Below are 26990 nucleotides of genomic sequence, written 5' to 3'. Positions count from 1 at the left end.
GTATCTAATGGACTGGGGACAAACCTGATGGGCTGAGTTCTATTTTGGAAATTACATGGTTGCAGGAAAAATCCAACTCCCATAAGTTCTCCTCCTCTACTTGCTGTGGCATGTGCTTAAACACATGTAAACACAGATAGAATAAATAATTTAGTTAAAAAGTAATAATTTAATTAAAATAAATAATTTAATTAATTAAATTTAATTGAAATTTTCACGTAAATTCTTTGTATCATAGAAGAAAGAGTTCCTCTGATGCTAAAAAGGAGGGATCATGTACCTAAGCTCATACCTCGTGTGCTTCCTTCTTACAAGTACACTTACTCGGTTAAGAGCACTGGCAGGTTCAACAGTCAGCAGCCACATGGAAGCTCACAACTCTTAACTCCAGTTACAAGAGATCCACGGCACCAGGCGTGCACATGGTGCACATCCATGTGCATGCAGGCAAAATACTCATACACATAAAGTAAAATAAGTAAATCTTTAAGAAAAGATACAGTATAAGTTTATATGATACTCATTGACTCAAAATAGACAAAAACATTAATAGGAAATAGCCAATTTTCATTTCTCTAAGATCATGATTCTTCTGTGTAGTTGTAGAATATGAGCTGTATATCATTCGAAATATATTTTTTATATCCTGATTAATTGGCAGGGGAGTTTAATAAGGCTATGTCTCACTTATTTCTAAAGTTTGCCCTTTATCTATTTTGTCTTATTTTTGAAGTGTTACAATGTTGCTTTGGCAGATCTGGAACTGCAAGACTTAGGTAATTGACCCGTGTGTCATCTTACCAAGTAGCCAAAGTAGGCAGGCTTCACCACACCCTGCCTGCCTTTAATTTTGGTAGAAATTAGTTTTTCTTAGTTATGAATAACTCTTACATTCATCTACATTTTGGATTCTCTTTCTGACTACAATGTCACGAATAAATAAAGTAGTCATTACAAAGCTTAAGAGAGTAGGCTCTTGAGTAATTAATACAGAATTTTATATCATCTGGGATCTATGCTTTTCCTTTAAATTTTTTTGTTTTTTGTGTGTGTTTGTGTTGGGGTGTGGGTGCAAGTGCCATGGTACACACCTGTAATGGTCAGAGGACAACTTTTGTGAGTCAATTCTCTTTTCCACTATATGGGTCCCTAGGAAAAAGGCATGGTATTGTTTTCGAGTTGTTTGTTCTTGAGATACGATCTCTCTATTATGCAGTGTTGTTTTTGAACTTGCTATGCAGACCAGGCTGGCCTTGGAACACACTGAGATCCACCTGCTTCTGCCTGGAATTAAAGGTGTGTGCCACCACTCCTGGCTAAACTTAATCAGATGAGTTGGCTTTGACCCCACCATAGCTCAGTAGCTGAGAACTGGTCCAGTGGGTAAATATATGCACTGCCATATTTGTCTGCTATGATTATCAGTTGTGAAATTTCTAAGTTTCACTTGCCTATTATTAACAGACATAATCTAGGACCTAAAACAGCAGTGCACAAATTTTTCAAAATTAAAGTTACCATTCACCAATATTTGTAAAGGAGAAAAGAAAACAACCAGGGGACCAAATGTCTTTTCCTTTCCCTTTTCTTATTTATACCTAACTCGTGATGCCATATGCCAGTGAGAGAACAATGGCTGTGAAATCTGTGGGCCTGGCCAAAGAGAATAAACAGAGAATGACACATAGTAGGATAAACCAATTTTACTTGGTTTTGTACATCTGTTAGCTTCTGTCATAGCGGAACAGCATAATAGTAGATAAGAGCATGATTTCTAAGATGGAAGCCTTCCATTACTAGCCTTGTAATTTAATGTATTTAACCTCTTACATGAGTCTTTTTTATCTTCTAGTGTTATAAGTATTGTATGAATTAATAAGTGTACAGTACTTTTAACAGTACTAGGTACACTGCTTCCACAGTCAGTAAATAGTGTGTCGTGTTGCTATTGGTATTATTATTAATATTGTAGTTTTTGGGAATCAGGTATTTAAAAAGTTCTAATTATTTAGTCGTTGAAGAATTTCATTACTTCTTATTTTATTCTAAACAAACTAATGTGATAAACACTGAAATTTGCATTTTCCTTCTGAAATGACTATTAACACTTTGACTGTAGTGTTACACAGTTGATTCTGTAAACTTTCCTTTGGTCAAATCAATATATTAATTTTCAAACATTTCTTATATACAAAAATTTCATAGTAGTAAGGTAAACAAGATATAATTAACGAGACATTATATAGCAGCTTATAAAGGTAGCATTTATTGTTGAAAATTAAATTAAAAACAAGTTAATAGAATTTTTATTTTAAAGTAAGATTTGGTGATTTTCTTTGTCAGAATTTTATTGTTTACCCTAAGTTTGCCTTGAACTTCATTCTTCCTGCCTTATTTTCCAAGTGCTGAAGCTATGATAGTATGTGCTCCCTTAAAGGCAAAAGTACAGACTTTTGACATTAATAACTTGACTGGTTTAATGCCCTCTGAGGACTCAGAACATCATCAGATGGTTATTATTTTTTAAATTAATGGAAATGATTTTAAATTGATACCTGACAGTAAGCAAGCACTTTAGTATTTTTAATAATTCTGTGTTTTATAAGTCAGTATTTTAAACCCAGTAATCCTATAGTTACTAGAGTTTTTAAATATCACTTAAAAGTTCTTTTTGTTTGTTTGTTTGTTTGTTTGCATACCTGTGCACGAATGCTCACAAACATACATACTCCTCATTTTCATTTTAAACTTCTGTGGTATAAATCAGAGAGACTCAGTACACCGACAGGGTCCCTATCTTTGATCACTGGTATGGTGTGGTGTTGTCCTCAGTGTATGTCTTTTTGTGAGGTAATTCTGTTCACTATAATTACATAGAATAAATTAAGTGAAAAATAAACGTTAGCTAAGAGCTGGTGGATGTTTAGTAGCTGATTGTTCATAATCATTTGGTGTGGAATAGAATACTTAGGCTTCTTATTTAAAAATGGGGTATACATTTAATATAAGTAGAACTCTGTGTACTGCTAACAAATAAAGTTTTTTGTGCTTCTGGCATTTATCCTTTCATACTAGATTCAGTAATAAAAAAGATTATTAGAATTCTGATAGGAGATATTCTGACTTAATTAAAATGTATAAATTTACATAGGATATACTATTTAAAAGTTAGTGGGCACAGTTGTATTTATTGATGTTAAAATTCATGATAGGGCCAAACAAAATATGAGAAAATTTGTATAACATTCAGTTCAGGGCTTTGTTGTTTACCTTTTAAAAACCAATAGTACCTTGATAAAAGTGCATTAAGTAGATTGTCCACTCTAAAAGCAAATGGTTATCAAATATATGTAGCTTTCTCTCTACCATTCCCTAAATGTTTTTTAATTGGTGATGCAAATATTTGTCATCTACCAGATTAAAAACTGAAGGTTTATAAACTTGGAACTGAGAGAAAGAAATAAGTGCCATAAAAGGAGTAAATGTTATCCTATGTACACCTGCTCTCAAAATATAAACTTTTCCTATATGTTACTGTTTGACAGATATACATCTTAAAAATACATTGAATGAAATGACCACCTGTATTCCTTGTTTTCTTCCTTTTTTAAAACAGCACATCATCGCTGTGCTGTTATATTACTGCTTGTATTTCAGCTAGAGGAACATGATTCTGTCTCACAGACATTTTTGATGTCAGGTATAGTTAAAGATAATAGCACTCCCCAAGAGTGTAATGTTTTAATATAAACGCAAAATTCATTGAAATGCAGGCATGACCCTTAATACTAATGAGGAAACAAAATTTATCTATTTTGATACCTTTAATAATTCATTTTATAAAAACTTGAGCCTGAGACACATTAATTTTTCACATTTATCACATCATGTCAAAATAATTTTCCCAGTATAGATGAGTATTAATAAAAGAAATTAAAATACTTATAAATTATTTTTAAAAGTATATTCTTGAATGAGAATTGCATTGCTCAGACACCTGAATGCTATAAATGAGTTTATGGAATAACTTAACTAAATCTTATTGCATGTAGTATAAAGTTTTAGAACTCTAGAGTCACGTCAGAAAATTGGTTCTTTGCACAATTACAAAGTTCCTTTAAAATCAGTAGTACTGTCTTATTTACATTTAGTTATATGGTGAAATCAAAGGTAAATCTAAGAATCTTTTTACTGTCTTCATTTCTTAAGATTTATATAGAAAATGTATGCAGATACATTGTATTGGTCCCTAATGTAAGAACGTGAACCATTTATGTATGCATGCTTATTATTGCATGTTAATATAGAGAATCTTCTTATACAGTTATTTAAATAGACTCTTTTGGGATACCATTTTGTCATAATTTGTAATCGTATGAATTAGCTTATTCAGAAATTAAAAAAATAGCTTTGAATTCCTTTATGTGATGAGTTGAACTAAAACTTGTCCTGTGTATATAATCAAGTTTTTAACATGCTTTAAACAATATTTACAGATTTCCCATTTGAACAAAAATAGTCTTCTAGTGTAGTTTGCGGTGCCGATACCTGCCTGCCTTTTCCTTTGCCGCATTGGCACAGGCGTTGTGCTTATTTTGTTGTAAATGGTTCCAGTATTTTATCAGTTCACTAGGCTGGAACTGATGAGAGGTAATTAGGTGACTGTATTTACAGCTTGAATAGGAAACTCGCCAGTGATTGAACACAAACTCATTGGGAGGGGGCACAGGATCAACTCTCAACTTGGCAAGACAGATCCCTACATATACATCTTCCAAGTGCAAACGACGGATACCTAAAGAAACCTTAAATATCTTTTCTGCCAGATCCCCAGAGAAAACATAGCCAGTTCCTGAGCAGAAGACAGGGTAGCGCTCGCTTGGGTAAAGGTCTGGTGGCATGTACCACTTGCTGTCTTTGTTTCTGTTTGGTGCGTATCCTCTCATTAGATAGCCAGTAAAATAGTTATGCCTAGGAGGCATGTCTGGCTTTAGTAACTTGTGTATTAAGTATTCTGTGTTGACAAACATATCACTGTCTGTTTTCATAACATATGGAGTATGTGGACAGTATGTTGCAACCCAGTTCATACCCATTAGTGTTTTAATGGTCAGATTATAGTATGTATCTAAGTATTCCTGCTGAATTATATCATGATACTGTCTGCTTTCTTCTTGAATTGCATGTTGAAGATAGCCGTTTAGCTTAATACTTATGCCCAACAAAAAAATCCGTGTGATTTGGATGCCAGGTGCTAAAGTTTCATTGCCCCAAGTTTGCCGTATAGCTCTTCTTGCTTCTATTTGTCCAGGTTCTGCAGCTATTAATAGTATTAAAAATGGACTTTTCTCTTGGCATTTTTCAGGCTCATTGATAATATATTTGAAGTGGTAAGAGTTTGGATGTCCAGTACCTTTTTCATTATAAATGCTTCCATTGGCACTGAGAGTGTTCTCCAGTCCTGTAACTCCTTGTGGTGATAGCTCTGTGTTATTGGAGTTAGTTGCTGTTTGAGGCCTCAAAGTCTGAGGAACTACTTCTTTCCAGATGTTCCGAAGGGAGCTATGGTTTGTCTCACTTTTTGTAGAACGAAATCCTCGGAAAGTGTATGTCACAGGATTTTCTTTGAATCCTGATCTACCTGGTAACCAGTCATGATGATTGAAAAACAAAAACATAGCAAAAAGAAACACTAGAGAAAGTATACCCATAAGGTGAGTCCGGAACAGAGACCTCTTAGCATTCCAGGTCATTTTTGCAAAGCAGCAGTGTCTTCTCCTCCACTGAAGCATGTTGTAAATATCCAGTAATAGTAAGAGATGTATGTGACCAAAAACACTGTTGTTGTGTCCTGAATCAATGCTGTTCTTGACTCATCGTTCTCTGGTTCAGTTACATGTCCCTCGACGTCATTCTATAAAGATGAAGCATAATGGTTTACAAAATGCAAATTCTTGCAAACTGCCTTAAAAAGACAGCTAATAAAAGGACCTTTTTAGGCTGAAGGAAAAAAAGACAGGATAAGGCAACATAAAATCACTGACAACAAGATTTATGTCTTTAAAAAATATTCTTGTAGTACAATGAACACTCAGAAGATAAGTGATAAATTAATTCTATTTTACTCACTTGATGATCTCGGTAGCTCTGCTCGTCTGTTCCTTTGACCTAAACGGTTTTAATGTTGAATCATGTAGAAAAATGCTTTTAGATTTCTGACAAAGGCTCTGTAAGAGGGCCTTCAGAACAGATGGAAAATTTATTGACATTAATTAAAATTGATTTGACATACCATGGCGGTATGGTGCACAGTCAGTGGCCTTTTTTGGAAAATGGACATGTATTGGTTTTGGGACAGACGGTGCAGGTTTAATTGTGGCAGAGTTCAGTTAGTCACAGTATACTGCTTAGAATGTTTCCATCCCCCCACCCCCGGTCAAAAAGTCAGTGAGAAGATACACCTGTCAAAATTAAATTTTAGGGTCTAGTGAGTTCAGTGTGATATTTTAGACAGCAATAAATAATTAACATTTTACAGTACTTTGCTAATTTTAACTATCCACCGTAAATAGAGTATATCCAGGATATCAGCCTTATTTATCATTAGTTTTGACAAAGAGTATGTATTTTGCAGGTTTACAGGACTTCTTGAAAAAAAAAATAGACAACAGCTTCTACTATTGTGAACTGCTTTAAATTCCACATTCTACAAAAATATATTTTAAAATATTCTTGAATTACACTTTTTTGCATAATCTGCAACACTGGAAATTAGTTTAATTTCAAAGTCTTTATAATAACATAACAATTGTAGTTCTAGATCTTTCAGAAGTTTTAAGGGGCTCACAAGAAATTAGTGATGCCTTAGTGAAACCTGGCTGTTTTGCAAGAGGCTTTTCAGCATAGCATAAACTTATTTGTATTTGCTGATTTTTTTTTTCTATTCATAGATGTTTCTAGATGAAGAAGTGAGGCTCATAGAAATAGTTTGAATTCCAATAAATGGTGTTTTAAGAACTAGAGACACATATCTGGTTTTGGCTTTTTTCAGTTCTTTAAATAAAAAGAGAACAAACCCAAAGTAGAAGTCATTTATATAATCATTAATTTTGAGAATCCCATTATTAACAAGAAGAGATTTTTCTATTCACTGAAATAATTTCTTTAAACAAAAGAAATAAAAATTTTAACAGAGCCACTAATTTCAAATTATATGTGTGAATGCTTATGCTTATATGATAGTGACACTTATGATAGCAGTTTGGCTTAACATCGACACAAATGCATTTGAAAAGTAATAGAATTTACAAGTAAGTTCTAAAAAAATTGAGTGATTGTAGCATAAAATTTACACACATACCTTTCAGTTACTGCTTGAAAGTGTTAGGTGGCTATGAATGAAGTACTATTCTAGTAACAACCACTAGGAGGAGCAAGTAGGTGGGAATTTGAAGAGATTTCTAATGTGTAACAGGCACTAAGGTTTGATCTTGTTTCTGAAAATGAATGGTGCTTTTAGTGATTATGCTATATCTCAAATCTAAAAAAGTATTTAATCACGCACACATGCACGTGCACACACACACACTCTCACATACACACACACAGAACCATGAACAGTGATTTCTAAAAACATCTAATATTCTTAGTTTAGTTACATGATTTTAAGTCTTACAATACTATATAAAGACCAAAGCTATTACATTCTTTGCAACATGGTTTCTACATGACATGAGTTTGAAACTACATAGCTTTATGGCCTGATTTAGAAATGATTTTTCATGCTTGAACTTATAACTTATACCATTCTATTTAAAGCAGACAACTATTTTAAGGGGTGCATATGAAAATTACATTATGTGGTAGATTTAATGACACACTCCAACTTCATAATGAGACTGGGTGCTAAAGGGTTGTGTATATAAATTTAAAAGCAAAGTTACTTTGGAAAGTTCATTTGATCTGTTTCAAGTATTACAAATATAAACACATCAGCTTTGTGTTGATATAACAATGCTTAGCACATGGCTGAGATCCAATCATTCAGATACTTTAAAAGTGCAAAGTTTGTTAAAGAAAAACAGTTCAAAATGAATTAAATTCAAGGTCAGATATTTCAATGAATGTAGAACTTAAAGGAATGAAGTATTGCAGTAAGATACATTGTTTACAAGAAGACAGTGTCCCTGAAATGATATTCCAAAGTGTTGGAATATTATAGATTTAAATCTATAAGATATAAAAACACACTTAAATTATTATTATAATTAAAACAGAAAAGATCTATTTTTTACAAAAATCTATTAAAAACATGGCAAAATTTTAATCTTAGTTTTGTTCTTATTTTCAAGAACTAATATTCAACAATTTTATTGTAATTTATTTAGCATACATTCATAAGTGGTTTTACTATGATTTTATAAGTTAGAGATATGTCTTAATTTAAATTTTATGAGAATTGTATGTTTGTAAGTATTAATCTAGAAGGGCTTGGAATTCCTGTACAAATACACCTATTTGATAACCTCCCATTGATAAATGGCCTCTAGCCTTAAATTCACTTTTTTCAAAAGTTTCTCAGAATAGGAATCTGTCTTTCTCTGTCTCTCTGTCTCTGTCTCTGTCTCTCTCTCTCTGTGTGTGTGTGTATGCATGCTCTTAAAAAGAAAGTAAAATTGCTGTAACTATTCCTTCTTTTGTTAGATGATAAAATTATTCACAGGTTAATGCCTGTTGAATATTAGTTCTTAAAAATAAGAAGAAAACTAAGTGTTAAAATTTTGCCATGTCTTTTAATAGATTTTTTTTAAAATAGATGTTTTCTGTTTTAATTATTATAATTTAAGTGTGTTTTTATATGTTATAGATTGAAATTTATAAGCTGTTACTCTTAAATGTATTCTCCTGTAGAGTTTCTGTCCTTTGACTTTTAAAAGTTGATATAAATGTATTAGTTTTTAAAAGATAGTCCTAGATTTAAATGATGCTTTGATAAGAAAAACTTGTATAATTTTAAAGCTTTGAAATACTTGGTTTATAAAGCTTCTTAATTTCTAATAAAGATACCAAAAGAGACTGGGTTTTTTAAATCATGTTTGATTAGTTTCTGATTTTAATCTTTATCAGAATAAAGATACTTAGTTATGATTGGGAATTGATATTGATATACAAGATCTAATACACTCATTCAATCTTAATTTTACAACACAATGCTTCCATAGATTTAAAATTTTTTGCTTTTTGTGATTGTTAGTATGGTAGTAAGTTTTATGAAAGTGAGAGGAAGACTCAAAATACTTACAAGGTTTGTAAAATTTTAGGAATATCTTTGAGTCTCTGAGCCCTGAGTCCTCTAAAATTGATTGTTCCCAGGATAGTTTTTTCTGTCCTACAGACACATGTAGAGGCAGTAGGCAGGTTATTATTACATGTAAATACAGCCTAGAAACCTACTATTGATATTATTTGACCTTGTATTTGACCATTATTGGGTATTTCATATTAAACTATTTTATGCTAGATTTCTAATTTCACTTTTATCATTACCTCCAGGAACAGTCTTACACTTGATTATTTAGAATCACTCTGTTACTTAAAAGCTTCGTGTTTCACTAATGTTTAGAGCAACTATTGACATCTCTTTGTTTAAAGTTGTATTCACTGATACTGTAATAGCATGTGACTGACTGCTGGTGTTATGCTTTGCATTAACTCACTAGCTTTTAATCTGATGGCTAATGTTGTAACTTGTAGTATCTTTTTGTAGCTCAGTAACACTTAAAATTTGCTGATGTACTCCTGAATTGTGTTTGCTATCTCTATCTGAAGAGATAGATATTAGAGAGAAGATATTACTATGAACTGTTAAGATTTTGTTTTGAAAGGATTTTCCAAAAATACCTCAAGATATTAAGATCATATTTCATGCTATTTAATATAATTTTACTCCACTGTCTCTTGATAACCATTTTAAAGAACGAGCTTTAATTTATTAGATAAGGAATCAATTTGACCTAATTTGCTAGAGAATTGCTGTTTTTTTAAAAAAGGGATAGAGAACTCTTTTTGTCTTTTTAGTGTAATCTCTCAGAGAACCTTTTCAGTAAATATAGTTACTATTTGATTTTCCTTTTAATGTTAAAATCCTGCAGAATTACTCCCAGCTTCATATTTAACTGAATAAAGCAATGACAGCTTGTCTAGTAGAAAAGGCAAATTTAAAATCATGTATTTAGAAACCCTTTCATAGTTTCAAGGGCAGTGAACTGTACGAACTTGTTTATCAAGTGTATTAGTGCCTGTAGGGTTATGAAATTAAAACACATCTAATGAACATGCTACACAAGACAGCAACATACCTTTCTTTCTTGGTCGGACCATTAGATGGAGAGGATTATGTCTACTGAAAATACTTTTGGCACGCCATCACTTCAGCAAAAAACGATGCTATCGAACATGCGCACATCCCCCAACAGTCTGCCTCCTGTGATTGCTTTTCACAGTATCCAAAGTGTCCATCTGTCGGGGTGTCTTCGAGTTACCCTTCTTGTTCATATGTCTATATCCTAGTCTTCAGAGATGTTTCCTTTCTTTCATTTTCTCTCTTTTATTAAACAAAAGAGCTGTAGTTGTCTGTTGTATTTGGTGCACAGTTGACTCTTTCCGACAGTTGATGCATTGAAGCTTTTTACATCTGCTGTATTCCCGGCTGGACAATGCAGTGCTGTATTCTCTTCTCAGTATCCATATTTCTAGTAATAGCGCTGAGCTGCAATGTTAAGCAGCAGAGCTGGGGTTTAGTATTTCAGTTGCATTGGGGAAAAAAAAAGGCTTTGCCTCTCTCCGTCGTGGTTGCCTGGCAGCTGCAGGAAGGATTTTTTTTTGAGCAGTTTTCCTGGGGTTTTAGTCTGTAATGTGAAATGCACGGTTCTTCTGTGCTGCACAGGCAGGCAGCAGTTTAAATGTGGGCTTGACAGATGCTGTCTCTGACAGAGCAGAATTTAACGTCACTGCTTGGCTGAGTCCCACGTGATTGTTTGCGTTCATTTTGACTAAAAACCCAAGGTAGGGAAAAGCTTAGAAATCTTCCTTCCATGAGATACATTATATTTATTCAGAATGAGCACAAGTATTATGATGAAATGGAGGGGTTTTTTTTTTAATCTTTATTTGAACTTATGCACAGGCTTTCTAAATATTTTCTCTGTTGAATAGTGGCTTTAATGTTTCTTACAAGCTTCTGTAGAACAGAAGTAATAAAAGCTTTTACATGTAAGTTGGTGTAAATTAACTCTTTCAGTGCATTCCTGCTCTTAAAGTTTTTGTCTCATTGTTCTGGTTTTCTCGTCTAGTTAAAACTCATTCATTATTGTCTGTAACTTAGATTTCCTCCCCTGCTTTCTACAGCTTATCTAAATCAGTTGCCTTGGATTACTTAATGTTGTGATACTTTTTTGCTCTGTACAGTTTTTAGTGTTCTTGAAAGTAGTAAATTTAATTTTAATTCACTTTCTTGTTATCAACATTAAAATATTTTCATGCAAAATTATGGGTATCACAGAATTAAAAGTGATATAGAAGATATAACACACATGTATAGATTTTCTTGATGATTGGTGAGTAGTTCTATAGGATTGATTGCATTTTGATTAAAAACCTTAGAGACAACCTTGGAAATTTTGCTTCTTGTATAGAAAATAGTATTTATATGCATATATATTTATACACACACACGCACATATATACACACACACATATATATATTGCAGATAAGTATAAATAAGTATAGTGAGTAAGTATAGTATATATTGCAGATAAGTTTAAATAAGTATAGTGATGAACTAGAGTCATTGCTTCGAATAATGTTTAATACTTTAAAAATGGTTTATTAAAATGCCATCAAACAGGTTTTTTTAAGCATTAGGGACTCTGAAATTTTTCTCTGGTATACTTATCTAAGTGCTTGAGCATTTGGGCATCTTTTTTTTTTTTTTTTTTTTTTTTTTTTTATAGGAGAGCACTGGGACAGGTATTTATTTTATGTTTTTTTATGACCATAACTAACATTTCCCCTCTGATGTTCTAGAGACAGTAACTATATAGTTTTAGAGCTTATACTATATTTTTTAGGGATACAGACTCCATCCATTTTCACAGAACATGATATTTCAGGTGAATAAAAATTACATTTCCTTTAATTGTATTCAATTATTTGTCTTTATGTGTTACAGTGTGCTTTGTTGGTTTACGTGTACCCTATGACTGTCCTAGTTTGTGTCTTACACCCCCTTGAAATGATAGAACAGTAAAAAAGAAGAAATAAGAGAACTATAAGGAAAAACTTAAAGCTTAGAACTTTGGATTTCTTTAGTTAAAAGAGGACTAAAGCCCTGTTTCTTAGTATTTGGTTCTTAAAGCTCCATACTATATATATATTCTTTGCTGCCCTTTTTTTCCTTGCCTTCGTAGACAAATTGTTGACTCTGCTTAAATTATTTCTCCAAAGTAGAAGTGGCCTTTTTAATATCAGTGATTCCCAATATTGGGGCTTAACTGAGGTTAGAGATCTGTTCAATTATTGTCTATTCCAAATTAGATTGAATGATAAATACCTGAGATGGTTGTAAATTATATTCCCTTATGATAATGTTATTATTCTAATATCTATTTTACAGATACTGGTACCTGGAGTTCTGTAATAATTAACCTAAACACCAGCTAACTACTGATGGGAAAGTGGGTTAGTTCAGAATTTTGAAATGGGATTATTTAAAAATTTTAAATCTGAATTCCTATAATCTGTTTTTAAACATTATACTATGTGGCTGCTGAAGAAATTGTCAATGTTCCCACCCAAATATTGACATAGTACCCCAGGAGTCATTAATGAAATACTAAATGTACTTAGACTTTTTTCATTAAATGTTAAGATCACACTGCTATATGCTAACATGTACCTTAACGCACAACTTCTTAATTATTGGGAATATGAGGGTGACTGAATACATTTTCCATCCCTTTTCTAGGGAATGAGAAAATAACTACTCTGCTAATTATTTTAAATATATTTTAAATTCATCTTTTGATGATACTTAGAGAAGGACAGTGATAGATTGGTTCTCTACTTCTGATTTACATCTCCCTGCAATGTCTTTAATTTTTATTAAAAGGTGTTTTTATTTTTAATTTACAGTAGTTAATACATATTGATGAAGTACCAGTGGGACATTATAAAATGTATAATGTGTAAGGATCATCCCAGAACAACTGGCATATATATGCATCACTTCTGAGATGGCCTTTTTATGTACTGAATTGGATTTATTAGGGATCTCAGTTACGAAGGGCTTTATGGATAACTCAATAATGATTCCTGTCTATGTTGGATTCAAGCCTGAATTACCAACCAGTCAGATTTTTTTTTTTTCCCTACTGCTTGTTATGGAGCAAATGTTTATGACAAGAAGATTCCTAAGATTGGTAACCACGCAGTGGGCATCAGGCAAGTAGTCACATGCATAGTCAGCAAGAATTTAAATCAAATTATATCTGTACTTTTTTCTTAAAATTTAAGTTGATTAACAGCTTACAGTATAGAAAAAATAGTAGCGATGAGATAACTTTTCCTTTAGTGTTTTCTAAGAACTTCAGGTTTCTAGGCAAGAGAAACGGTAAAAATCTGTTATGTTGCAACCTTGTAAAAATTCTTTCTTTAGTCTAGTTTCTTTTAAATCTGAATTCTGTGGTTAAACTAACTCCATAAATGTGGCAGGTTTCTTTGTCTAATTTCTGCAAACTGACTATTACCTTGCTAGGTTTTATACTTATAAGTGGTGTATAAGTATTGCTTACATAGGTCTGTTTTTATTTTATATAACACTGGCCTAAGGGGGAAGAAAAGATATCCATTACTTTGAATATTTTGACCCAAGCTATCCAACTGGTTTTTGTTGTTGTTTATTAATTTATTTTTTGTTTTAAAGTTTTCCTAGACATGTATATAATTGAACCTTAAGGAATTGAAATTTATAGAAGGGGTTTGGAAAGCTACCTAACTTCTTATTTCTACTAAATACACACAAAAAAATTCCTTTATCCACAAAGTTTCTGATTCTGAGTGGTTTGCATGATATAAAACAGCACTAACTTTGGGAATCATGTGTTTATTGTGTGTAAGTTCCATCATGTATCCTTGATTTTAAAAAGATTTACAAGAAATGGGGGTAGAACATTTGAAACACTGAGCTATTGGAGTTGAGTAACACAAGAAGGGAGCCGTAAATCCAGTCTTCCCTACATTGGTCTCCTTTCTGTTTGTGTTTTGGTGTGGCTCCTATATTTGACACTTATTTCAGCTCATGACAAGAACTAAATACTTTTTCATTTCAGTACTATTTTTTTGAAACAAGTCTGATTTTCATGAAGTTTATTCGAAAATTACTATTTTCCATAGTTATCTAGACTAGAAATTAATCACTACTAATTTCTTAGCTCAGCTAACCAGCATCAGTTGTCTCAGTTGTCCCTTCTATTTTGGACTCTAAATCCAGGACTACATGGCCTAAGATGCCTAGTTCTGCTGATGGCTGGGGCTGGAACATGGCCTGCCTTGTTCTATAACATTATCACCAGCTTTCTGTTTTCCAAGTCCTTCACTGTCTTAAGCCTGGCTGTCCTGGAACTTGCTCTGTAGGTTGACCTTGAAGTCACAAATCTGTATGACTTTGTCACCTGAATGCTGGGATTAATTGTATGTGCTATCACACTTAGACCTAAGCTTTTCTCTACTTGGAACTTGCTCTGTACCAGGCTGGCCTTGAACTCAGAGATTTGCTTGCCTCTATCTCTTAGGATTAAAGGCTTGCCTGGACCTAAGCTTTTCATGGCCACTATTCCTTAAGATTCAGATCAAAAGCCTGTGTCCTCCACTTCTGGATTGTAGTTCATTCCAGATTAAAAGTCCAAATGAAAGCAATAACCAGATATAATAACACCTAGATATAATTATTCCTTGTTCAATGGCAAATGCATAAACAACCAGTTTATCTGGGTGACCTCTTATCCCAAAGTCACCACTCTCTTAATCTGTTTATCTCCTTGAACATAGGATTCAGCTCTATTCTACTTCTTGGCACAAAGCCCCTTTCTTCTTTGAACCATACATTTTGTACTTTTATTTTTGAAGCTTGCTCATTTTCACCAAAAGGCTCTTCATTAAAGTGAACTTTAGTAACCACATACCAGAATTTATACCAGGCTGTTTTGAGACTTCCTTTGTCAAAGCAATTAATCTAGATCTCTTCACCTTAGCCTCAGGCAGACTCTTTGGGAAATGGCAAAAAACAGCCACATTCTTCACCAAAATATCATAAGAACAGTCTCTCAGCCATGTGGAAAATTCTTCTCCTCTGAAACCTTTGGAGCCAGGCTTCCACAGTTCAAATTACCCTCAGCAACAAATTCTTCCATATTTCTGGTAGGATGGCCCATTAAGCCCTACTTAAAGATTTCCACTGCTTTCCAAATCCAAAGTCCTCAAATTCACATTCTTCCAAACAAAAGCACGATCAGGTCTATCATATTAATACCCCACGCTGGGTACCAACTTCTGTCTTTGTTAGGGTTTCATTGCTGTGAAGAGGCACTGTGACCATGGTAACTCTTATGAAGGAAAACCTTTAATTGGGGCTGGCTTACAGGTTCAGAGGTTCAGTTCATTATCATTATGGCAAGAAGTATGGCAGCAGCCAGGCAGTTATAGCACTGGAGTAGCTGAGAAATCTGCCTCTTGTTCCAAAGGCAGCTAGAAGACACCTCCTAATAGTGTCACTCCCTGGGCCAAACATACTCAAACCACCACAGTGTTATTACATCTTTTTAACTCGAGATTGTGTGTCATTTATCCATTTTGGCATTTTATAGGAAAAGTTAGGGTTTGCTTTAAAATAGACTAGGATGTGTCTTATGTGTACATGGCCTTAAGCTTGATTCCCAGCCATTCATTGAAAATTGGCTTCAAAAGTAAAAAAGGTCAAGTAGTACCATTTTTGAAAATACTATTTTTTAAGCAATTAAACAAATCATTAAAATATTACTTCCCTTTAGTAGTTGTTCATTGGTAACACTGTTCATTTTCATTACTATACCTTCTTTTAAAGTACTATAAAAGATAAGGAGGGTTTTTGTTTGCTTGTTTGTTTTGCCTCATGGTTGTAGGGTCTATTTTGTCAAGATAGTTCGCCACCACCACCAGCTCAGGCTAGGGCACTGGTAAATTTTTTAGGGGTGGGGACTTTTTGAGACAGGATCTCATATGTTGCCCAGAATGGCCTACAACTCACTATGTATAGAGCACCAGCTGTTCTCAGACATACAACTGTCTCCTGTCTCAGCCTCTTACTAAATATTTTATTATTTGATTTTATTTTTTTAAACTTATAGGCCTTGACCAAATGGGAAACTAACTGAATGGGAGAGCTTTATGAGATCTCTTTAAAGTGCTTAATTGTTATTTAATGAACTTTGATATGATGTCATACATCAATTTTTATCTTTTAAAGGAAGGTGCATCTGCCCGTAAGACTCAAACTCCTGCAGCCCAGCCTGTACCTAGACCAGGTAAAAATATATATAATTTTGATTTTTTTTCCTAGATGGTCTTGTTTTTGATGTGTAGTAATTTAAAGAAAACATTGTTTTGCTTAAAATACACCAAAAGGCCATTTCTCTTCAATGCTGATTTTAGTCACCAGCATTCCGTAAGCAGGTCCTAAACTATGGTGATATACACAAAATGCTTATTAAAGTTTGACCAGCATCCTTAATCTTTTTATTCATAACAGAAAAACAAAGAAGTTAAAATGTATAGTTTCACAGAATCTTTAAAATCTATATCTTTAATATTATTTACTGGATTATCTTTTCCTCAATTTGAGTTAAAGACTTGATTATTTATTTATTTATATCACAAAATATCTGACAAAAGCAACTTTAGAAGGAAGGGTTTATTTTCATTCAAGATTTAAAGGTATAGTTCATTATCAAGGGAAATTACTGAAGCAGGAGCTTGAGGAAGCTGATCACATTGCATCCATGGTCAGGAAGCAGAGGGAGATTAATAGTTAGCTCCATTAGCTTTTTCCTGTTCATGCAGTATGGAATCCTAGCACCTGAAGTAGTGCCACCTACATTCAAGATGACTTCTCACCTTGATTAATGTGATTTAGATAATCTGTCACAGACATTTCCAGAGGCTAACATAATGTGTGTAGAAATGGAAGTTAAGGGGTGTTGGCATTTGAATGTGAAATGTCCCAATAGCTTCATGTGTCTGAATACTTGTTTCCCAACCCAGTGATGCTATTTGGGAAAGTTGTGGAAGTTTCACAAGTGGAGGAAAGGCACTGGGGATGGACCTGGAGGCTTTCTATCCTGGCCCCACTTCGTGTTCAACTCCTGCTTTCTCCTTCTTCATGCTTCCCTTTCCTGCTGTCATGGCTGTCCCGCAGTAATGGGCTCTATCTCTTTGGAACTGTAAGCCAAAGTAGACCCTTTCTCCCATAGGCTTCCTTTGTCAGTTATTAAGTATATTTGTGAGCTTGTGTGTGCGTACATTGTGCATTCCACAGAGCACATATATAAGAGGACATTTTCTCTGTTTACTGTGTGAGTTCTGGGCATTGAACTTAGGTCGTTAAGTTTGGCAGCAGGCACCTTTATCTGCTGAGCCATCTTGTTGGTCCTTGTCCAGAGTATTTTGTCAGAACAAGAAGTTAATCATGAAAAGAAGAGGGTTTTCACAATCAAATTTGAAGTATCAGGTTCTGAAATTTTCAACTCTTAGTATCTTATGCTGCTTTTTCATTGTGCTCTACCCAAGTACAATGAAGTTTTAACTAATTTGAAGAAATTTAGTCTAAACTGAACATCTTATAATATCTCAGACATGCCCCCTCCCTCCCTCCCTCCCCTCCCCTCCCCTCCCCCCCCCCCCCCCCCCCCCCCCCTTTCTCCCTCCCCAATTCCCTCCCTCCCTGCCTCCCTCCCTTCTTTCATTTCATCTATCCAAAGTCAGGGTAATTATTTTTTGTGAGCACTTTTTTTCTATGGAAATGTTTGTTACATGGTATTTCGCAATTTGAAGGGGGTATTGTTTAATATTTGACATGTTCATTTGCTATTTTTTGTTGGAGGCCAGCTCTGGTAGTGTGTTCAGCAATCCAAGGAGGAGATGTGGGTTTGACGACTATGTAAAGCAGGGACACATTCACACAAACTTGGTGGGTGAAACATGGCTCTGGCAAATTGATTTTTTTTCTCCCACAGCTTATATCCTACAGGAAAATCTTTTATGCAGTATAAAAGTTACAATGTAGTTACATTCTATTTTTCTTTAAGTGAATGATTACAATGAGTATAAGTTGAAAAAAAAAAACAGCATGTTCCCCTACACCCTTACATGATTAAAGGTTTTACATTTTACAGATGAAAATCAAATTAATCCTAAGAACCCACTACATTCGTGTCTAAGCAAAGTGTAAGCAAGCAAGGTATTTTTCTCAGGCTGAAACTTTACAAAGAAAGGATTAATCATTTTATTATTTATCTTAAAAGGCAATCTTATAAAAACTCTAAAAGAATCACAAATCTAGACTTTTATACATACAGGAAGCAATCAGTCAATTCTACTTTAAATCTTCAGGCTGTGTACCTACATACGACCAATTTTTATTAAATCATATCAGGAAGTCAAAGGCAAAAATGGGTATAAGAAATTAATCATGGCTTTGATCACCATCCCAGCTTTAGCAAGAGAGACATGCCAGCTAGCACTAGTCAGGCTGCCACTGTTCTAGTTCCCTAACCTGAAAAATCCCTCACTCAACTATCAAGAGTGTGCTTTTCTGAGCTTTCAGTTGTTCCCCAAGATTTTCTACATCAAAGCCACAAAAGCAACCTAATTTTACTAGCAGTCTACATTTCTAAATTCTTTCTGAGCGTGGTGATTGATTCATCTGCTCCAGCAGCAGTGTTTGAAAAAGATCAATCACTATTATTATTGTAAGTGCCAATGATACTGCCCAATGAGGGGCTAGAAACCCTCTTAGAGTTGTCATACAACTCATATTATGAGGGAAGTGATAACCTTGAGGGCAACAAGCAGAGTGAAACTCCATAACAGCATGAACTCCTCTTTGCCTCTCAGGAGTGCACTTCTGTCATGGTTGTACTAACTGGTGGTCTGCCCTCCATTAGTTCCAAAGCTGTTTAATCTTCCTTTTGCATGGCCCCAGATCTCCTCTTGGGTTGCTGAACACACTGCGAGAGCTGGCCTTCTTCAATTTTTTAAACCTGGAGTTGGGGGAAGACAACCTGGGAATACACAAAAGTGTAATATGTAATATGTAGGGACAGTATAGAATTGTACTTATTCTATAAGTAGAGTTTGGAGCATATGGAAATGTGGAGTGAACCACTTAGTTTTCACTTAGATTAGGGACCTAAAGGATAGAATTCCATTTATGAACAGTTAAATTTATTTTTTAACTTACCTTTGTCAAACATGAGTAATATTGTACCAGGCTAATCCCTAGATATAAAGCATTTAACTAAAAAAGTTTCATGTCTTTAAAAAATTTTGGAAAGCAGCTAGCTAACAGTGGTTGCATGTTTTCTAGCTCATCTAGAAATACAAGTCTTGAGTAAGTTACAAACCCACAGTCATCTCATTTTTATAGCCCAAGTAAATCACTTTCCTTTCGTTTGCTTTTTAATCACTATCTCGATTCAGCTTTTCCAGATTAAAATTTTTTATTTTATTATTTTAAAATGATTTAGTATTTTATTTTGATTTTTTTTTTTTTTTTTTTTTGGATATAGGGTCTTAACTGTGCAGATGTAACAGGGTGTCCTTGACCTTACAGAGACTCATTTTCCTCTACTTTATGACTTGGAATTAAAGATATGTATGCCACTGTGCTCAGCCTTCTAGCTTTAAATTGCTTATAATTTAGAATTCTTAAGTAAATGACCTATAGCTCTAATGTGTCTCATATACTCCTGTGAGATTGAGAAAGCTACTTTTGTCTATTTCATTCAAACTTTTCATGATAATAGTTACTCAGTTTGTAAGCGATGTGCTTGATGGAGACTTCTATAACTATCCTCTAGCTTAAAACGTATATGCTAAGCTGGGCAGTGGTGACATATTCCTTTAATCCCAGCACTTGGCAGACATAGGCCAACAGATATATGTGAGTTTTAGGACAGCCAGGGCTACACAAAGAACTCCTGTCTTGAACCCTTCCCCTCCCCTCGCCTCCCTTCCTCAAGAAATGTATATGTTGATGATTTCCAAATTTTTACCTTCAGTTAGATATCTTTGTCTAGCTTTGTCACTTGGTACTAAAAATAGTACCTCTGACATCTACATGAAAATAAGTTATGAGTATCTTAAAACAATTGTAAACCTTACATTGTAGTCAGCAGACCCCATTCTATGAGTCTAACTTTCTGTTCCTGCTCTGTCCTCCCAAAGAAACATGGTAGAAACTGTCACGGACATCCAAATATATATATATTAAATATAATCTAATTAATTCAGTGAATTTAATAGTAATTGTTAAAAGCCTTTCCCACTTAACCATAGATAGGAGTAAAACAATAAGAAAAAAAAAACCCTCATTTAAATCACACATAATCTGAGTACTTTCATACTAGTTCTAACCGAGCTTTCTTTAGCTCCTCCTGTCCTGAAGCTTACTACATATGCAAGGCAGACTGCAAAACCAGATATGCCTGCCTCTGTCCCTACCCACTGCTGGAATTAAAGGCATGTACTAGACATTTCCCCTAAGAAGTTCTTTTAATCTCTATCTAAATCCCCTATTTTTCTTTTGCAAAAGGTGAAAATCAGATCTTGCCACTTCTGGCTTAAAAGTTACTGTTCTTTTACTTGGGGAAAAAGAAACAAACATTTCAATATCCTTTGCAAATCAAAACATGTCATCTGTGTCAGATTAGTATGTTGTTCAAATGGTTGGTAGCACAAGTCTATCTATAGTCCCTGCTAGTGAGAAATGGGAAGACCAGGTGAATCCAAAAGTTAAATTGTAGCAGGATTCAACCCACAAGGTTGAAAGCTCTGTGAGGGCAGATCTCACTGCTGTCTAATGACTATGTAAAGTGTCATACTGAGTAATGCTTTTAAAATAAGGAGTTCCAACATTTGTAACCAAGCAAACAAGCAGTAATAATGTTTCTTTTGTTCTTCATTGGCTGGCATATTGACAATGATCGTATTTGCTTTAGTAGTAGCAGCAGCAGCAGCAGCGGGGCTCAGTAAATAACATAAATATATGCCAGGTCTGTCTAAGGACTTGGAATACATCACAATTTTTAATTTGTTTTGTGACATTTAGTAGGACATAGAATTATCTTTATTCTGCAATTGAGGAAACAGACTAGACAGAGTGAGTTACCTTACTAGTTTAGTTTGTTTAAGCAGTAGCAAATGTGGGTCATGAGTTAAATCATGAGATGAGACCCTTACTATTGATTACTGCTATTTTTTTTATTTATTTAAAAATATATATTAGGGTGTATTCATTGCAGAGCAGTTTCATACTTACATTTTTGTTCTGGTATATTGAGTGCCTTGATCATTTGAGCCAATCAAATCCATCAACCATATATTCTCTACCTATTACTTGCTCTTGCTTCCCCTTAGCAAATTTCTTATGATGTATATAGGCATGTTTTTACATGTGTATTTATTTTTTTTAAAAAAATCTAAGATTCATATATGAGAGAAAACATCCTGTTTATCTTTCTGAATCTAGCTTATTTTCTTGTATATGTATTATATATATGCATATGTATATATATATGTTTGGATATCAGAAATTATCCATGTCTTTCTTAATGTCTGTCTACTCTGTTTTGAGATGGTCTTTCGTCAAAGCTGGAATTCATAGATTAGGCTAGATTGGCTGGCCAGTGACCACCAGTGACCTACCTATCTTTTTAACACCCCCCTCCATGTGCCTAACTGCAGGTATTATAGGCATGTGTCACTGTGCCTGATAATTTATGTAGATTCTTGGTATTCAAGTACAGGTTTTTTGTGCTTGCACAACAGACACTTTACCTACTGAAGCTTCTTCCAGCCCATGCTTGTTTGTCTGTATAGTTGAATCTAACTCTATTATGTATATATCCTACATTTTTTGTATGAACTCATCTTTTAATGTATACCTAGCAGTGACGTATAGTGGGATCTTGTGGTATTTCTGTTTCTAATCTTTATGATGTCTACCTTAAATTATGTTTTGGCATCAGTGTGTAAGTGTTCCTTTCCCCCTTAGATCCTTGCTAATATTTGTTAGCTTTCTTTTTCTTTTTTCTTTTTTAAAAGATTATACTGAGGGGGAGAGGAACAGAAAGAGGAAGAGAGAACCCTAGTGTACCATGTCACATGTATGGAAATCAGAATGCAATTTGTTGAAGTATGATCTCTTTCCACCATATGTGCCTTGGGGACTGAGCTCAAATGTCAAGCAAATGCCTTTACCTACTGAGTGATTTCTCTTGCTCTATTTTTTGTAATGTTAATTCTCACATATATGATAGAGAATTGCAATGATTTTTGTTTGCATTTCCCTAATTTTCTTGACATTTTTGTTCCAATATTTCGAGTGCCTTGATCATTTGAGCCAATCAAATCCACTGACCATATATTCCCTACCTACAACCAGAAATATTTGTGTTTCATAGTGCAACCATAATTAATACTACTGAGGTCAATTACACACTGTATAGATTAGATATTCAGATATAGTTGACTCACTGCTCTTGAGAGTTCTTTTCTGACCAGACTTCATTTAAAAATTTTAAAGAGAGAAAAGAATTTAAAAACTATTTCAGATCTTAATTCCCAGTAACTTCTTTTTCTTTCCTTAGTTTTTTTGTCCTACTGTGGTAGATGTTCTTTCAGTACCCTGGTTTTACATTTAACAGTTAATCGATATAATATAAAACAATTTTGTTTACCAGATCCAGACATCCATGGTCATAGTATAGCACCGTTACATTATTTATTTCTTGTAACATCAAGTTGTTGAGTAATGTTAAAGCATTTTAATATTTGCAAAAAGTAGAGGCATAAAATGTGAGATGTTTTTGTTTCATCACTAGACATTTGAATATCAGCAATGTTTAGGCTTCCTTTGTAAGTTGGAAATAATTTTTTTTATAATAATCGTAATTTTGTTTTTCTTTCTTTCTAGTGTCTCAAGCAAGACCTCCCCCAAATCAGAAGAAAGGTATGATTGTGCCTTTGGATTACTTTAAGCAGTAAATGTGGATGAATTAGGTTATAAAACCAGTGGTAATATGCTTGTGTATCAGGTGTATCTGCTTGCTATTTTTGGTTGTCAGGAAATACTCAATATAGGTTATTAAATATTTTTGCCATTATTACTTTTTAAAAATAATTTAGTATAAAAGAATGTTTAAAATTACTTTAATAAGAAAGTAGTATCAGTAATGATGCTGATTTTGCTTTTAACCTTAAATTTTTTTATTTACAGGGTCACGAACACCCATTATTATTATTCCTGCAGCTACTACTTCTTTAATAACCATGCTTAATGCAAAAGACCTTCTACAGGATCTAAAGTAAGTAATTTATAAGTCCCTCCCTTCCTTCCTTTTCCTGAGAGAGTGTTTCTCTGTTTAGCCTTAACTGTCCTAGAACTCTAGATCACACTGGCTTTGCCTCTGCCTCCTGAGTGCTGAGATTAAAAGTGCCATTGCCACCACCACCACTCATTTATAGCTTTTTATAATTAAATTTGTTCTCTTATAAGATAATCATATCACTATAAAGTTTTAAATTGTTTTTTGCTATTATATCATTTTCCCCTTCCCTTTCTTCCCTCTAAAGCCTCTGTGGTACATTTTTTTCATTGGGAAAAAAAAATGCTTTAAGCACTATATTCTGATTATGCCTTTTCTCTCCAAATTCCTCCCATGTCCTACCTACCTTCTCACCCAATTTCATGATTTCTCTGTCCGTCTCCCTCTTCTCTGTATAACAAACACACAAACATACACACAAAAATGGAAACCAGAATATAAAGCAAAAGTCCATCGAGACAAAAATGCCTAAATAAAGCAAAATGAGCCAGGAATCATGCACAATTACCTTCTTACTTCTGGCTAAGGCACCTACTCTGATGGGTGGTTAATATACTCAGTGACGCTCCATTGGAGAAAATCAATTTTTCCTTTACCAGTAGATATCATTTGCCTATAGCTTCTTGTTTAACTGTGGGAACCCATATCCACTTCCCCCTCTCAGCACTGGGACCCCTTCTTTCTGGCTTTAACCTGTGCAAACCCTGTGTTTGCTGCTTTGGTTTCTTTAATTTTATGTGTGTACTAGAAATGTTGTATATGGAAGACAAGTTCCTTAGAGTCATCTATCACCTAAGTTCTTAAAATCTTTCCACATCTTTTTCCACATACATCCCTGAGCTCTAAGGCAACAGATGTGATGGAAACATCTCATTTGTGACTTAAGCCTATAATGGAGGGCTGAGAGGATAGGGGGAAAAGAGCTGAGCTGAGTCTGCACCACGAAGAATCCCCATGGAATGGAGGTGAGCTGGGAGGAGGTGCTCCTGCAAACAAGCTGTTAGATCACTGAGAGTGTGATTGCAGTGAGACTGCAGAGATTGTAATGGACCAGGAAGGATAGTGAAAGCCACCTTTCCCAGTCACAGCCAGTTGTGGCCACTGGGGTCCCAAGTAGATAATATTTCTGGGGCTTGGTGGATGGTGACACAAAGGAATATTGATTGGCTAGAAGGAAAGGCTCATTGCACAGTACAATTTGTGATTTGAGTGAAAACAATTTTGCCTAACAAAAGCTAAGTAAAAGTTTCCAAAATTATAGTTATATTATAGTTAATATAATATAGTTATATTATCTGAGTTCTTCAGTTCAGTGGTTCTCAACTTGTGGGTCCTAACCCCATTGGGGGTCGAACAACCCTTTCCCAAGAGCTCCCTCAGACCACCGGTAATCACAGATACTTATATTGTGATTCATAACAGTAGCAAAATTACAGTTATGAAGTAGTAATGAAAATGATTTTAAGGTTGGAGGTTACCACAACAGGAGGAATTGTGTACTAAAGGGTTGTTGCAGCACTAGGAAGGTTGAGAACCACTGCTTTAGAGATAGTTACAGAAACTTTTAGATGAAGCTCTTAGGAAAAGGATGCTCTCAGTTTTTAAAAGCAATTGCTATATTTTGATTTTTATCTGGAGACCTTGAGGAGCTTCTAAAACAAATTCTGGTCCTTTCTATGGACCTCCCTACCAGGAGCACGTAGCCCTATTAGAGAGTGGGCCATAGACATTTGATATACGCAGAAGTAAAAGCTTAAAAGGTACAAATGAAATGTATGTCCTATTTTAATTCACAGGTGTTTAGCCTTTTGAAAAGTTCAGTAGCTGCTTCCCAATTTCCTTTTTAGAAAGACTACATATACATTTATGGTACATTTGTTCTAATGAACACTTGCATCATATACAATAAATCTATATATATATATGTATATAGTTTTTTATTGGATATTTTATTTACATTTCAGATGTTATTCCCTTTCCCCATTCCTCCCTCCCACCCAGGAACCCCGTATTCCATCCCCCCTCCTCCTGTTTCTATGAGGATGTGTCACCACCCACCCGCCCACTCCAACCTCCCACCCACGAATACACCTACACTGGGGCATCCAGCCTTCACTGGACCAAGGACTTCCTCTTTCATCTATGCCTGACAATGCTATCCTCCCCTACATAAACAGCTGGAGCCATTGGTCACTTCCTATGTGCTCCCAGGCTGGTGGTTTAGACCCTGGGAGCTCTGGTTGGTTGGTATTGTTGGTCTCCCCATGGGGCCGCAAACCCTTTCAGGTCCTTCAATCTTCTCTCTCACTCCTCCATTGGGAACCCTGTGATCAGTTCAATGGTTAGCTGTGAGCATCCGCCTCTGAATATGTCAGACTCTGGAAGACCTCTAAGGAGACAGCTATATCAGGCTCTTATCAGCATGCACTTCCTGACTTCCACATCAGCATCTACCTTTGGTGACTGCACATGGGATGGATACCCAGGTGGAACTGTCTCCAGATGGCCCCTCCTTCAGTTTCTGTCCCACACTTTGTCTCCATATTTGCTCCCTTGAGTATTTTGTTACTCCTCCTAAGAAGGACCGAAGCACCCACACATGGGTTTTCCTTCTTCATGTGGTCTGTGAGTTGAATCTTGGCTATTACGAGCTTCTGGGCTAATATCCAATTATCAGTAAGTGAATACCATGTGTGTTCTTTTATGATTGGCTTACCTCACTCAGGATGATATTTCCTAAGAATTTCTCAAATTCATTGTTTTTAATAGCTGGGTAATACTCCATTGTGTAAATGTACCACATTTTTTGAATCCATTCCTCAGTTGAAGGACATCTGGGTTCTTTCCAGCTTCTGGCTATTATAAATAAGGCTGCTATGAACATAGTTGAGTATATGTCCTTGTTATATGTTCGAGCATCTTCTGGGTATATGCTTAGGAGTGATATAGCTGAGTCCTCAGGTAATGCTATGTCCAATTTTCTGAGGAACCGCCACACTGATTTCCAGAGTGGTTGCACCATCTTGCAGTCCAAACAACAATGGAAGAGTGTTCCCTTTTCTCCACATCTTTGCTAGCATCTACTATCCACCTGAGTTTTTAATCTTAGCCATTCTGACTGGTGTGAGGTGGAATCTCAGGGTTGTTTTGATTTGCATTTCCCTGATGACTAAGGATGCTGAACATTTCTTTAGGTGCTTCTCGGCCATTCGAGCTTCTTCAGTTGAGAATTCTTTATTTAGCTCTGTACCCCATTTTTCGGTTATTTGGTTCTCTGGAGTCTAATTTCTTGA

The 26990-nt window shown here is 34.8% G+C and overlaps 2 protein-coding genes across 2 annotated transcripts in view; one reads left to right on the top strand and one right to left on the bottom strand.

Moving 5' to 3' along the window:
• Cdc73 (cell division cycle 73) overlaps window positions 1-26990 on the top strand; it is a 116697-nt gene that overhangs the window by 70072 nt on the left and 19635 nt on the right. The window contains exons 11-13 of the mRNA XM_028769951.1: window positions 16560-16617; window positions 23286-23321; window positions 23589-23676. Of these exons, the coding sequence (XP_028625784.1) occupies window positions 16560-16617; window positions 23286-23321; window positions 23589-23676 (182 nt within the window). The remainder of the gene's footprint in view (window positions 1-16559; window positions 16618-23285; window positions 23322-23588; window positions 23677-26990) is intronic.
• On the bottom strand, window positions 1960-10961 carry B3galt2 (beta-1,3-galactosyltransferase 2). The gene is made up of 2 exons (XM_028769956.1): window positions 10359-10961; window positions 1960-5914 (listed from the first exon to the last, which is right to left on the bottom strand). Exon 2 carries the CDS (start codon window positions 5790-5792, stop codon window positions 4524-4526), a length of 1269 nt encoding a protein of 422 aa, XP_028625789.1. The 5' UTR covers window positions 5793-5914; window positions 10359-10961; the 3' UTR covers window positions 1960-4523.

Source organism: Grammomys surdaster, unplaced genomic scaffold, assembly GCF_004785775.1.
Source record: "Grammomys surdaster isolate TR1022 unplaced genomic scaffold, NIH_TR_1.0 196, whole genome shotgun sequence".
NCBI classification, from domain to species: domain Eukaryota; kingdom Metazoa; phylum Chordata; class Mammalia; order Rodentia; family Muridae; genus Grammomys; species Grammomys surdaster.
This window is presented reverse-complemented; position numbering and strand designations above follow the sequence as displayed.